This window comes from Phaethon lepturus, unplaced genomic scaffold, assembly GCF_000687285.1.
Source record: "Phaethon lepturus isolate BGI_N335 unplaced genomic scaffold, ASM68728v1 scaffold32731, whole genome shotgun sequence".
Taxonomy (NCBI): domain Eukaryota; kingdom Metazoa; phylum Chordata; class Aves; order Phaethontiformes; family Phaethontidae; genus Phaethon; species Phaethon lepturus.
Window position 1 is genome coordinate 43748 of NW_010520514.1, and position 15139 is coordinate 58886.

Here is a 15139-nt window from a genome sequence, read left to right on the forward strand (position 1 = left end):
CATTGTTAGTGTTTAACTGCCACAGGAGCTCTTTATGTGGCCTCCCTTAGCAGAGCTGTTGTGGTGAGGGCAAGCAGAGAAGGTCTGCTCATAGGGGGTCATTTTAGACAGGTGGACCAGTCTCATTTAATAAAGCCAGGTCAACACCGCAGACTTCTACCTGATCTTGCACTGACAGAGCTGGGCCAAGCCAAACTCCTAACATGGAGGCTTACAGAGCAAAAGCATGCTCCTACTAGTTTGGCATGTTTTGCCCATGGCAAGGCGGCTGCTTTATACTCATGCAAACACGGCTTTGCCAGTGTAGTTGGCTTTCTGCGGGGAGTTTCTTTGCCAGCATCGTAACCAGTGCTCCTTGTACCATAAAAATGTTCTTTATGTAGATGTAGCCTAAGGGACAGATCCTGCTATCCCAAGTCCTGACTATGGGGGCTGCCCACATTCAGCTCTGCCAGTGCCCATCACTTCTGCCTTGTGACACTCAGCTTCAGCAGGGCCATGCCTCAGTCACCCTACAGTGCTCTGGCAATGGCCTTTGGAGTAAGCAGCTCCCAAAATGAAGGGGACAATCTGTCACAGAAGTAGATGTACAACCTAATGGGCTTCTTGATTTACACCTGTATAACAAGAGGAGAAACAGGCTCTCAATCTCCACAGTGCTCTGTAAGCATTAACTAGTTAATGGAGGGGAATCCCAGAGTAACACTGCTCTTAGCAGGGATTGCTGACAGATTCAGTCTATTAGCCACTGTTCTTACACTTTTACAAAAGGTGGTTTCATTAAGAATAGGCCTGTCACATCCCACTTGGCATGAGCATGTCCCTCCGTCTATAATGTCTCCTCCTGTGGTTGATGAAGCTTTTTGTTACCTGTGATGCAAGAAACTGAAGAAAAACCTCACTTGGAATTTTTGTTAGACTTTCTTGCTTAAATGGCCCTGTACGAGAAGAGACCCATAAAAATTTGGTGATGAGGGCTGGAGGGGCAGAATGGGCCTGCAAACAGCAGAAGAATGGAACATGTAATTTCTTAAACTGACTTGGTTACTTTAGCTAGCTGTGATAGTTCTGCAACTCCTTTTGGGGCTTAGGAAGGTTTTAATGAATCATCTCACCATGTTTTTCCTTTTTCTTTTGAAAAAAACAGAACAGAACAAATATGACTTACGAGAAAATGTCCAGAGCCCTACGCCACTACTACAAACTAAATATTATCCGGAAGGAGCCAGGACAAAGGCTTTTGTTCAGGTAATTTTTTCTTTTCTTTGCCATTCCTTTCTACAGACTATTAGTTTTTGAAGATGGAGGGTGAAATTGTGTGTGGGATACTTCATTGCCACAGCTATAACACAGGTGATAATGGGCATATACTTGTAGAAGCTGTCTAGACCAGTGCTTCCCAGCTTTCAAGGCAACTGCTCCAATTTACAAAAATACGGGCCTGTTTCAATGATCAGTGGAGTCAATAGAAGTCACTCACTTCAAGCAGTCTGCACCATTGTTTAAGACCTAGCTAAATGGTTCATGATCTCAGCCAAACTGCTGGAAAACCCACTCCAAATTCACTTCTCAGAAACAGCTGCCCGTGAAAGCTAAGGAGGGATCAGGCATTTCCTCAAGTGCATCAGCATTGCAAAAGAGAAGTTCTGATAACCGTGTCTTCAGTGGTGCTACCATCAAGGAAGGAGGAACTTGCAAGAGGTGTTCATAAAACCTAGCGCATCAGATTGGATGATACAACCAAGAATTTAGGAAATAGTGCCCAAAATGGCATGAAGTCCTGCAAACTTGTACAAACTTGAGTGTGGCTGGCAGAGAGTGAGAGCACTCCAGTTCTCTTCAGGCAAGACCAGCAAAACCTAGTGCATACGTCTGACCCACAGAGCACTGAACTCAGACCAAAGACTGCTTTGATGTCAGTGGTCTGGATCTAGTCATGTGCTTGGAAATGATATCAGTAGGAAGGCAGTCTTGGAGCTTGTTGTCTTAAATAGCTAACAGAACTGCATTAGCACTCAAACTATCTACAGCTGAAAAGGTTTCTGTGGAATGTCTTGTTTATGTCAGCTCTTAGAAGGAGACTTAGATGTTGGGAGGAGAGTGAAGGGAAGAAGGAAGTACACAGGCAAAATCAACTGAGTGATTTTAATTTTTTTTGTGGAAAATTAAAACAAGGTTGCTCCATCAGCAGCAGTACCAAGGAAGGCAGCCTGGATTGCTATGGCCTTGTGTGAAGCCTGTGCTGCCCTGGGGGAATTCTGTGATGCTGAACACTGAATGTGCTTGTTTTGGAGCCTCTCCTTTGGTAGGGGCACAAACAAAACAGGAGTCCATCTCTTCTCAACCAGGCTGCCTATTTTCTCAAAACTGTAGAAACTTAATACCCTTAGAGACCTCAGTTCCTCTGTCAGACTTGCCCAAAATTGACCAACAGATTCAAAGGTCACCAGGGAGCATAAAACATGAGCATATAAACCTCATTTCCTTCGGAAACTGGAAAAAAAAAAACAACAAAGCATTTTTTGCACATTTCCCAATAAAAACTTATTGATGTTGTTTTCTTAGACCTATTTATATCAGAAGAGAAAAAGAGGAACAGCTGCAAAAAATCAAGCTATTAATGTGCCTTTCTTGGCTATTTCTCGCAAGCACAGAAATAATAGGAAATGTGACTTTATAAGTAACATGCAGGCAGTTGTCATCTGCAGATATCTGTACAGAGCTTTAAGTAAAATGGAGTCAGAGAAGGGATTTCTAATAGGTTGCCTGAGTGTCTTCTGCAACAAAAGAGATCACAGATACTCTCTCTTCATTAGTTTGTAGTTCTGTGTTGTTTTCTTAAAATCTAATCAAGTGCTACTACAAATACCCATGCTTTGAGTTTCTTGACATGACTTAAAACATAGACCAGAGAGAATACCTGAAGTACTGCAGAACAGTTCTCATCAGCCCATTTCCCACATGGTTTAGGAAACAGAGCAGACCAAATGTAGGACAGGCAGTGGGATCACCCTCTGTTTTGATTTCATCTTCATGCAAGATCAACAAGACAGGCACAGGGTTTAAATCAGGGCAGTCTGGCCCGTAGGCTTTGGTGCGTTTTCACTGTGTAGCCAGGGACTGATTCACCACTTCTGTATGCTAGTTTTTCACCACCGTAACACCATTTAGATCAGCAGCGTCCTTCCAGCATACAAATGGGAGTGACACAGCAGTGAGTCACAGCCCTTTTTTTTTTTTCCTAAATGCATATGTGCACATGATTTCCAAAATTAGAAGGGATGGCAAAAGGTTAGTTCCAGGCTGTGCTATGCATTTGCTAAGAGGCTCCAGATTTTTCAGATGGAAAGCTCTCAGCTTTATAACCTCAGAGGCAGAAGAGGAGGCAAGTCTTGCCCATGAGCTTCAGCAGTGATTTTTCTGGGTCAGTGATAGTAACGAGGCTCCTGTCAGTTGGTTTTGTTTTCAATGGGGCAAGGATACTGAGCATATCATCAATCTGAAATAAAATCAGCTCCTCTGTTTAACGTGTTTTGTACTGCTGAATGTTAGCCAGTATATCATTAATGAAAGACTGAAATTTTGTAACACTTCCAGCATAAACATCTTTCATCCTAATTTCTGCAGAAGCACTTATGAGTTCGGAAAGTGATTTGTGTTTAAACTAGGATTTCATCCTTCCTGTGCCACTCTCTCTTCCTATGCCATTAAATTCCAAAAGAAAAAGCAGAGCTTTTCTGTGCTTTCTCTGTGCGGTCCTACACAAAAGCATCCTGGCAATGATCAAGACTGCAGACTTGATCTGCAGGCTGGTGGATGTCCTTTCCCATTTCCTACTGCTGCCATCCCTCCCCAGCGGTAGTTTCTGTTTCTAGGCCCCTGCAGAGTTACTGCGTCCAGGCATTAGTGCTGGGAGCCGTGGCATTCGTTTACAGAGGATACTGCTTCTTTAGAATTACGCGTGCTACAGTCACACAGGAAGAGACTGTCTTTGCTCACAATTCCTTAGCCCAAAAGCTTTTTCTTTCAGGGCTTTTTCAGTTTCCCAGAACTTGTTCTGACTTGTTCCTTGGCTTTTTCCACCAGTGCTCCTTTTGGTGTTTCATATTCCTTTTCACTCACCTACATGTAAGCCTGCACAAACCAGTAGCCCTCTGTCTCTCCACGCCTTGCAAGTGCTTTTGCTTTGAAATGTGCTAGCCATAAAGGTCTTTAATGTTTCTGTCACCAGACACCACAAATGAGTGTGCCCTTGGCGTACTATAATCTTATTGACAACAGCCAACAATATGAGGGAGAAGAAGTAAATGTCATTCTTTGGAAAAGATTATGGGGTCTGGTTCAAATTTGAATTTTCAAGGAGCAGGGCTAAATGCCTGTGATTTTTTAATTTCCTGTCAAGCTATGGAGGGAAGACACCAGTAGGCTGCGCAGAAGCTGGGAAATACTAAGTCATTGGGAGGATACACCGAAGATGATTTTGGGAGTTGTAGAGCTCAGGGACCTCAATGTCTTGATGAAGGTAAAAGCTGAGACCACTGGGAAATCCGCTTGTTTCTCTATTTTGCAGGTTCATGAAGACCCCAGATGAGATTATGAGTGGCCGAACAGACCGCCTCGAGCACCTTGAATCCCAGGAACTGGATGAACAAATATACCAAGAAGATGAGTGCTGAAGGGAACTGGTGCACCGCCTCTGTGGGTCCATGGGAGAAACATCTGCCCAGATGGCTGGCACAGTTTGGGAGGGGAAGCAACAACACAGAAGCAGTACTTGGGGTCGCCACTTTGCTTGAAGACCACGCAGGACCTGAAGCACCTTAACAAAACTAACAGGCAGAAGTGGTGCTGGCAGAAAAGTAAAAGGGAGAAAGCCTGGACTTATGCACTACTTCACTGTTCCTACAAAGTCTCCCTTGAGTTCGTTCTTTCTTTTTGGTTTGTTTCAGTTTTGGGGGTTTTTTGTTGTTTTTTTTTTTTTCCCTAATAAACATGCAGTTTGACTTTCCTTATTTCACATAGGAGAAGACATCAGATGATGCTTTTTTTTTTTTTGAAGGCTTTCCTATGGAAATAGAGCGCTCTCATTTTCTGTGCAAGTCTCATGACATAACACAGCATAAAACAATAGCATCACAGAAGGGATTTGCTCAAGGGTTCCAGTTTGCTCCGATCAATGTACATGTGCTGCCACTGGGAAATGTGTTGAAGCTACCAAAAGAATTTACCACACATACCTGTCAAATGAAGAGGAGTCACCCTTCACGTGTAGGCTGGGATATCACCCCAGCATAGCCTGGGCTCACAACGAGTCTGCGAGTGGCTGTTAACTGCTGGAATACGGACCAAAACCAATCACCTAAGTGCTCCGGGGAGGAGAAAAATAAATGTGACAAACCTCTGCAATAGACTGATGTTGACGTTTTCCCTCCCTCTAGCAAAGAAGTGATAGAATGGAGGGGGGGGCGGGGGGAGAGGAAGGACAAACACATATATATGTGTATATATATATAAAAATGTTTAGTATATATATGTATATATATGTAACCCCCACAATATATCCACAATGCAGAATTTCAGCTCAAAGCTTTCTATAAAAAAGCAAAGGCTGAAGCACCTGCAGTTACAAAAGGGAGGGGTGTTTCTTACACCTTCTAGCAATTTTGGGGTGAAAGGTGAAGGACTGTTCCTTACATCGGAGGGAGAAAGCAAAGGGACCCATCACATGGTTTGTATTACTCAGAAACCTCGCCAGGATCATTTTGTGCTGCTGAAGAGGTAGATGATTCACCAGTCTGAAAACTGATGGTAGAGAACTAGAGACCAAATAGCTATACTTATATCTTCTAATTGATTTTGGCTTTGTTTTGGGATTTGGGTTTTTTTGTGCCTCCCCCACCCCACAGCTCTGCCATCAAGGGAGCTGTCTCAGCTTGTCCATTTTTAACATGAGTTCAAAGACAAGAAAAAAAGAAGCCCTAAAGCTGTGTTGCTTTCTTGGGTTTTGGTTTTGTTCTGGTTGCAAGGTGCCCCATTTTTTACACCCCTGATTTGGTTAGCTGCGCTGAGGGTGCTTTGCACGAGGCAAAGAGCTATGCCTCATTTGGTCGCAGGAAGCTCAGCAGTCCTTGATGCCCAATACAAGAGAAACTACTGGCCTTTTTATTTCACAGTGCTTGGGCCACCATGACAGGAAAGTCTGTGGTGTCCAGGCGTCCAGTGATCCATCATCAGCGGTCCTTTTAATGGAAGGAAGATCAAGCAGGAAAAATGATGCTTGCAAAGGGAGAAGAATATAGAGAAAAATAGAGAAACTGTGCAGGAATCACAAGGTGTCTGGAAAAAAGCACCATGTCCACACCAGTTCATTAAAACAGAAAGCCTCTTTTATGGGAACATACATACTAGAAATGGAAAAAATCAATGGGCTAATCTAATCATCTGTTTCTACCAAAAACCAAGATACATTCCCATGACAGAGCTTTTATCAGATATTAAACCAGCATAACATTTGATCTTACCACATACTTAACAACAGGGTTAATCTATCCAGGAAAAAATGGCACTTGGCAATGAATAGTGTCCCCTGTGTTTAAACGGAGATAGTGCAATCTCACAAAAGGCTTAATATTGAGTCACAGGTCGTAGAAGGAGCAGTTTTGTTAGGGTGTAGATAGGCATCATCCAAAGAGGAGACATTTTTCAGAGCCAGTATCTGATGAGGAACAACAGGGCGTACATCTCTTCCCTAAGCTTTTCCTGGCCATATTTTTTTATTAAATCATAGTCAGTAGGTTACAAGTCCCAGCACACCACGTACTTGACTTTTTCTGCCTCAAAAAGACATGGGAGCGTATATCGCAAAGGTGAGCAGACGACCTGTTACCTGTCTCTGCCGTGACTCTCAAGTCCTTGGAGCTCAGGAGGTATGAGTGGGAGACACTGAGGGACTTCCGTGGTCACAGATCCGAAACCAAAGGTCCCCTGAAACCAAGGGGCCAAGGAGTTACTCTGCCCTGTCACCCTGCTCAAGGGGACGCAAGTTGCAGCCATGTCTCAGGAGCTGGGGTGAAGAGGTGACTATGAATGACAGATGAATGTGATCAGAAAAATCAACATAAAGGAAGGCTCTTGCTTGTTTCTTGTGTTTCTTAGGGTGTTCAGCAGTAGAAAGAAACCAAGTTTGTGCAGAGAATGATCCATATCCTTTACTGCTCTGGCTGTGACAACTGCATTATATTCTTTTGCCTGCTGCAGCTACTGGTACAAGGTGGTAGAGAAAAAAAAGACAATAGGGACCTTCTATATACAGTGACACAGGTTTTTGCCACGGACGAGGTGACACTGCAAAATGCAGAGAACAAGAGACAATCCACCAGTATAAGCCCCTATGCTCCCCATGCGTGCTAGCAAACAAAGTTCATCCTCAGCATTGGGTAAGACAGGAAGAAGCAAGGAATCCTGAAGTCACACATGTTGTCCCATAGGGAAATTTTCTAGGGGAAATTTTGTAGAGGAAATTTTTACCAAAAATGCAATCACTTTCACTTGCAGAATCTAAGTCACAGGGGAAAAAAAAAAAAATTGATGGCTGTTGGAGACTCTTCCAGTTCACATGTAAATGACATCTTAAGACAACTTCTTCTCCACCACAACCACAGAGAAGAAGTTCTCTCAAGGCTGATGCTAGTTGGAAAGAAAATAGCCTTTGAGCTTGGAGCAGGCCGATCCCACAGAGGCCCTTCCTGGCTGGTGCTGTCCCCTGCCTCCTGCCAGGTCTGGGGGGTGCAGCAGCGAGTGCCGGGGGTGACACTGCAGCTGCCAGAACTGCAGGGGCTTGGGACCTGTTGTGGGACCTGCAGGATTTTAAGTGTTATTTGGGGTCTTGGAAGCAAGTTTAACAGCTATGACAAAAAAAAAAAAAAACAACACCAAACCAGGCTAAAAACCAGGCTAGAGCAGCTGCAGTTGACAGATTCCCGTCTACCTCACGTCCAAACGGCAGATATATGGAGTGCAAACACAGCTACAGGAATGCTTGGCTGCCCGACTGGGCTAGCAAAGGTAATGCTGTCTCCACCAACTCCGACACCCACCTTCCCTCCCCAATGCATGATTCCCAGTGTAGAATTTGCCAGCAGCAAAGCAGCCAAACTTTCTGCCTTTGCCACCAAAGCAAGTGGGAAAAGGGAGAAAGAGTCTTATCCTTGGAGACACGCAAGAGCCATCTGGACACAGTCCTGGGCTACTGGCCCTAGGTGGCCCTGCTTGAAGAGGAGGTTGGACCAGTTGACCTCCAGAGGTCCCTTCCAACTTCAACACTCAACAAAGGATCTTCACACTCTGCAGTTAAGTGGGACCTTCATTGCCGTCAGCTTGCTACAAGTCTGAACAAGCCACAAGCCGGTCAGGTAGGACATGCTGCAGTTCCACAGCAGAACATTTTATTTGATTTAAGTTTGAAACCTTTTGTCTGCCACTCCATCCAAAGAACACTACTGGAGCCCCTTCTGTGAACACTAAGTTGCTGCCACCCTCCCCAGATTTCAAACTCCACGCATGCATTCTCCAGATCTCTTTGTCAGACTGCAATCATGTGCAAATCCAGAATGCATCAGTTCGAGGTCTTTTTTTAAATAAAATTCTAGTCTGTTTTTATTGATGATGGCTTTTTGGTTTTTTAAGGTGTGGGGCTAAGGGACTGAATCAAATGAATGTAACAAAACAAAAACAAACAAAAAAAAACAAAAAAGCCTATTCTCAGGGCCAGTGAGTTGCAAATAATTTTTAAAATGCCTGTAATTGCATCATCTCAATAAAAAATTTAATATAAAAGTGGGAATGCCAAATTTTTTTGGTGCAATTATTGCTACAAGGTCCTTTCTTTTTAAGAACCATGGTACCCAAGAATGCGCAGCACAGAGCAGCTGTTTTCAGTCAGGAAAAGAAACGTGCAAGCTTTCCATGCCCAGAGGTGTATGAACAGTGCTTGGATCTTCCCTGGGAAGCATAGTTCGGAAAAGTTAAGGCTGTCCCTTCAAGTATTTACATTGCTGCCTGTCCTTGGAGATGAGCACCCCACTAGTGCCTAGATGAGTGTAGCTGGTTCTCCTCCCTTCTCTTGGTGAGGCTGTAGAAGCAGAGAAACAAAAATGAGGCTGAGAGATGACTCTGTTGCAGCTTTTTTATCCTGCTAAACAGGACAGGGCAAGGAGTTTGAGCACAAGGGTTTTTCCTGTAGGATTCATCTTTGCTAGCCGGTCTAGAAACCCTGCCCCTAATATACTACCCTTCCAGCACAGGTGAACCTTATTTCCCTGTCCTCGCCCCTAACCAGGCAAGGCACCGGGACATCAGTGCCACCAGGTGCTGGGTCCTTAGGGGACAGCAAGGTGAGGCGGCACAAACTGCTCCACCACTGTCCATCACTCCCTACGGCGGGACTTGTCTCCTGCGGCGTGGTGTTACTAGTGCTTACAGCAGTGCAAGGCCCCTGGAGGGTTTCTTCATGTGCTACTCCACATAGGTGCCACCAAATGCCGCGGCAAACACATCTGACCAGTGAGGCCCAGCTGTGGCACCTTGGCCATATCTGGTGCTCTCTGGTGGGAGCGATTCATGGTGGGTGAAGTTGTTTGCCAGCTACAGCTCAGGATGAACCTGTGATAATGTGGCTGATGTGTGGGTTATCCACTCAGCTGCTCCTTGCTCGTATTTGTTCTTGGTTTGTTTTTGTTTGTTTTTTAATTTGTTGGTTTTAAACCACAAGGGAAAGGAATACACACTAAACAAACCCCTCTATGAACCAAGACCTCAAGCAAGAAGGAAACAAAGTGCGTTGCTCCATAATTCAGTCCCTTCAGGTCATTTCCCTTCATTTTAGAAGAGGAAATGGATGTATCCTACACCCTCTCACAGCTTTCTGTGCACTCTGAACAATAGCAAATGCTGCAGGTTGAAGGTGTATGGAGGAAGCTCTCAGTGGTTTTGGCTATCGCTCCAGTGAGGATGAGGCTTAGCTCAAGAACTAGTCTTGAGCCCAGAGAGACGTTAGAGAGCATCCTTTGGAGGCTGCAGGGCAGGAGAGGCCCAGCAACACATACTCTCCCATTTTCCTCTCCCATTTTCAAAATTAATTCAGCTGTAAAGGAAAGCTACCAGGCCAACGCCAGCGTGGGGATCACGGATGATGTATACTTTGGCAGGCTACCACAGGCACGATGGTGCATGCTTCCTTCGTAACGCTCCCAGCACTGACCAAGAGAGATTTTGCAAAAGAAGACCTCAATGGCTGTCTGTGCACCACCAGGACTTACATAGGCTGCTGGTGAGGCACTGACAGCAGCATTTTTTAATTATGTAGAAACCTATTTTAAAGTAACACTTAGCAAAATGGTTTTCACTTCTCCCAGATGAGTCTCCACCTGTGAGGCATGAGCAAACAAGCACATGCTTTTTTCCCTCAAGGACCGATTCAGACAATCCTGACTTCAGTTTGAAACCCAAGCAGCTTCTGAAAAAGGCAGAAAGAGCCATCTACAAAAGGTGTGAGGGCATGAGGAGAGAAAGGATTCACTACCACGGTATGAAGCCAAAAACCAAGCACGCTTCGTTAGTCACCTGAAAGAAAGGATTGGCGTTGTCGGTATAAATAATCTAACAGCACAGGGCCAGGTGGATCTACAGCATGTCAGCTCTCTCCATGCTGGATTCCCATGGGATCTGCCAGCTACGCTGGATTCACCACCTTGCCCAGTTCTGCTGCAAGACAGCCATATCCCTTCCCATGCCTTGCAAAGCCCAGCAGAACTGGAAGTCATGCCAAATTATACCCACCTGATAGGAGAAAGGTGCCTGACGTCATGAGCTGCTTCAGAAGAAATGGCTGAACGCACGCTACCATCCCGCCAGGCACAGCAAGGAGGAGGAGGCTGGGGAGGGAGGAAGGAAATGGATGCATCCCAGTTCAAGCTTTCCCCTCACTGAACAGCCTTCTAAGAGCCCAAGAGAGTCAGGTGATTCTGGAGGATGAGCTTCCCAGCACCTACTTCCAAAAGAGGCAAGGATGTGAAGTGACAAGAAATCAATGCCAAGGCAGCTGCAACTCCAGCACAAAACGTAAGATGGGATTGTGCCTACTGGTGAACAAGATCACATCAGTTTCTTCATTCTAGGTGTTCCTACCTGTTTTCCCCAACCTACTCAAAAATTATATGTCATTTTGCAGCCAAGGCAGAAAAAGAGGGGAAAGAGCCTGTCTTCCCGCCTTCATCCCTCCAGTCCGCTCTTGCCTCAGCTTGCTGCCTTAAGAAAAGGGGAGCGGGATGTGGATGCTCAGCGGCCAGCTGTCCCCTACACAGAGAGACATTGGTGTGCCATGCACAGCAGCCCTCACTGCCGAGAACACGGGGACCTGCCCCATGCCAGCCCCCTTGCTCAGCCCGAGCTGTGTCCAACGGTGGCAATGGCACCCGTAGATGAAACAGCCTTTTTCCTCCTGCCCTGTAGCAGTAGTGTTGTATACCTGCTGTAACAGCCCTCATTTGCTCAAAAGGACAGCACTAACAGTGCTTAATTACTATCTTCCACAGTTGATCATCATAAGCCAGGCAACCAGTTTGCTTATTGACTGGCTCTCCGCCTGCCACGTGCCCCTGGTTAGATTTCCCACTAAAGTGTTAAGGCTTAGTTTTTGTGTAATGGTTCACTCTGCAGGACAGCAATTTCTTCTTGTGATTCTTGTCAGACTGAGGCAGGCCGACATACAAATGGAAAAAAAAAAAATCTGGCAATTGCTATAGAGAATTGGAGCAGTGCACACATTTGCTTCAATGTTGTCCATTTGTCAACAAAAGCAAGTACGTGCATCTCTGCCAGCCTCAGTAGAGCATCAGTATATTCCAGCACAGGAACCAGGCTGAGATACCAATTTAACACCAGGCAGACCCTCTTTCTGTGACTGCACCAAGCTGGGTCCCACAAACTACAGCCAACATTTAGGGGAAAAAAGAAAACACAGTGCCCTCCCGTAAGACAACAGAGGTTGTTATGACCAATATAATCAGTTGTAAAACCTGCAGGGACACATCAATCTTTCTGCCTCCTGCAAACACCTGTGCATAAAGTTTCTCAGCATCTCAAAGTGCTGGAGAACAGCCGCAACAGGAAGAACAATAACTGTTTGGGAATTAGAATTGATCTCCTTCTGCCTGATAAACACTGCTAGCCTGGGGTTGTTGACTTGAAGCCAAGCTCTGCTAAATGGCCAAAGTTTTCAAGTCAACCCTTCCTGGTGTTTCATAAGGTAAAGGGAAGGAACTGGAGTGAAGACAGCTTGAACAAAGCAGGTATTGTTTCCCAGGGGCTCCGTAAAGATGTGGAGACATAACCCATCAGTAGAAAGCGAGGAAAAGCAGCAGTGACGGCATGAAACCCGAGGCAAGTAAAGGGTCAGTTCGGATGACCACGAAGATGAAAGCTGGGAGTGTTCACCACATGCCTTTGACTTTTCTTCCCAAGGGCAGGGCCAGGGTCAGTAACTTTTGCTTGGCTAATTCAGGCTTGCAGGATATGAACCAGTCTCAATTCAAAGACCTGCAGAATGAGAACTCCACCTCCTCTGTACCAAGGGTTAGTCATGCCCTGCATTAAAATCTGTCCCTTCCTTTCTGTTTAACTGTATCTTAATTCCACATCCAATCATTAGCTCTCATTACGCTTTTCTTCACTGAAATACTGTAGTATTCCCACCCATACATGAAGATCCTTGCTGACTGCAATCAGTGCAAGTCATACTCTCGGGGTGTTTTTTTTTACAACTAAATAAGCAGAATTCAAGGGAGGAACTGAAGCTCCATGGTACAACAGCTTCCTGAAGGAGATGCTCCCAGCTCAGAGAGCTGCAGGACACAGCCACACGTGTTTCTTGGGGTGCTGTCTGGGCTGCTCCTGCAGGAAAGTCTCCAGAGAGCACATCAGTTTCTTGGGACCTGGCTGATACGAAACAGAAAGGGGAAAAGGAGAAACCCACAGCGAGGTGCCATTTCAGTCCCATGAGAGCCCAGGTAACCCAACAGCTATGTGTCTTCCAAACCTCCAGCTAGGGTGGGAGGTTTTCCCCCACCTGCGAACAACCCTGGGGAGATTGCCTGCAAATACAGTAGAAAATACATCAGCAAAAGAGGCTCCCTGTTTCCTTATTTCTTTTCAAAGTGTTCTTAGTGTTGGTGAATGCTCTTGGGAACACGCCTTCTCACAGGCGAAAGCATCTCCCTCTTCACATTCCTCCTCACATCCCAGCTCGCTCCTAAAAATTGAGTGGAATCAGCAAACCAAGAATAATTAACAGGCAACAAAATTTCACATGGCCAGGACTTCACCCAGCATTCAATTCACATAGTCCAATCCACTGCTGAAATTTCTTCAACATCACATGGAACAGGAGGAAAATGGGCCAGACAGATCCGCCATTCCAGCGCTAACAATTTTATGCATGAATCGACACATTAGGTCTGCTAAAGCCAATAGAAATTAGGGCTGTATAAAATCTGTGCAATACAGAGATCTGAGCAGTGTCCACAGAAAATATCCTACCCAGGAAAAATTGACGGTTTGCTACAAAAATAAAACTTAGCCCCCACAACAACCTCCTCAACCAAGCCAATTCCTACCCTGGAATGGAAAACATAACAATTTGTTTCGGTGGTACTTTGGTGAGACCTGGATTCAGTGCTGACATCCATCAGCTCCCAACACAAACAAACTGACAGTATAAAATCAGCCTCAGATCCAACTATCAAGGACTTATGTGTCCAGGATTGTCACATTACGTGTTTTCCAGTTAGAAGGGTTTCATTTAAAATGTTTTTACACCAAAGGATGTCTGATGTACAAAAAAGAAATACTTTATAAAATTAAGCCAAGTCCATCTCAAGACATAAGAACATACTGCCCGATTTCCAAAAGGATTGATTAACTCACAGTTTTCACTGAAGTCAACAGAAAACAATGGTTTTTCATTCGGAAATCACACTGCTCCTTTAGGCTCCTAAATCCATTGATTCTTTATTTGTGCACATTATTAAGGGCACCTTGCATTGCTCTTTTTAAATTGCTCAGATCTAGCACCTTTGCAGAGTTTTCCTTGCCCAGCATCAAGGCTCACCACATCTGCACGCTCAGGCAGCCTCTGACCGAGTCTTTGCAGAAGTCTGGCTTGGGGAGTGGCGCTCAGTGATGGACAAGGGAATGGTAACCATCACCCTCTGGAAAACCTCAGTGCAAGGGCTGGTCTCCACGGAGGGAGGGTAGAAGCAAAACACGGGTGCCACCTGAGATACCCAGGACATCTGCACCAGCCTGGTGGGACATGCTGGAGATGTGCATCCTTCTGGTTTCCCAAACGTTTCTGGTTTGGGAAGCGCAGGTGACAAAGGCACACTAGGTAGGGAGGATAAAGCCAGCTTTTTACCTTCATGGCAGGCACGACCCAACAGAGATGCTTTTAAGTGGCATTTTAGAGAAGAAATTATGAGATGCCTTGAGATTAATTCAGCCCCCGTGCTCCAGACCATCAGCAAAAGGATGCAGACACACGCTGCACGGGAAGGGACAGAGAGAGAGACACCCAGTCCCTGCTGAAAAGCAAACAACAGAGCACGGCTGTGGGTGTGAGACACCAATTGGAAAAGGGTAAATATTTATCCAAGAGAATTTTAGAAAGAAGGAAACACTTTTCATTTGGTTGTAAGTCTTTCAGGAAATTATTCATTTTTCCAATGAAAACATTTTCTTTAAATTCAAAACAACTGTTTTTCTCCCAGCTTTTGTTTACAAAAGAAGGAAGAGTTTCAGCTCTGCCCTTTTTCATCCATCCTCCACAAAATGTCAACCAAGCCTCATGTCTTGGGTTGAGAAGCCATTTTTTGGAAAGGAGGGAAAAAAAAAAAAGAGAGAGCGCGTTGTGAGGCTTTGCTGAGCAGCTGTAGCTGCTGCTGCAGCAAGGAGGGCAGAGAGATCCTGCTCTCTCCACCTGTTGGAGATGGGCACGACGTTATTTATAATGAGCTTGTTAGAGCCAAAGGCTGACTGCCAGAAAAGCAAAGGGGAAAAACAATTGATTCACCTCTTCAAGAGCCAT

The 15139-nt window shown here is 45.2% G+C and overlaps 1 protein-coding gene across 1 annotated transcript in view; it reads left to right on the plus strand.

Annotated features, from left to right (window-relative positions):
- The window catches only part of ETV6 (ets variant 6), a 33780-nt gene extending 28757 nt beyond the window's left edge, over positions 1-5023 (plus strand). The window contains exons 5-6 of the mRNA XM_010297409.1: positions 1148-1248; positions 4571-5023. Coding sequence (XP_010295711.1) covers positions 1148-1248; positions 4571-4676 — 207 coding nt within the window. The 3' untranslated portion in view covers positions 4677-5023. The remainder of the gene's footprint in view (positions 1-1147; positions 1249-4570) is intronic.
- The last annotated feature ends 10116 nt before the right edge of the window (positions 5024-15139 follow it).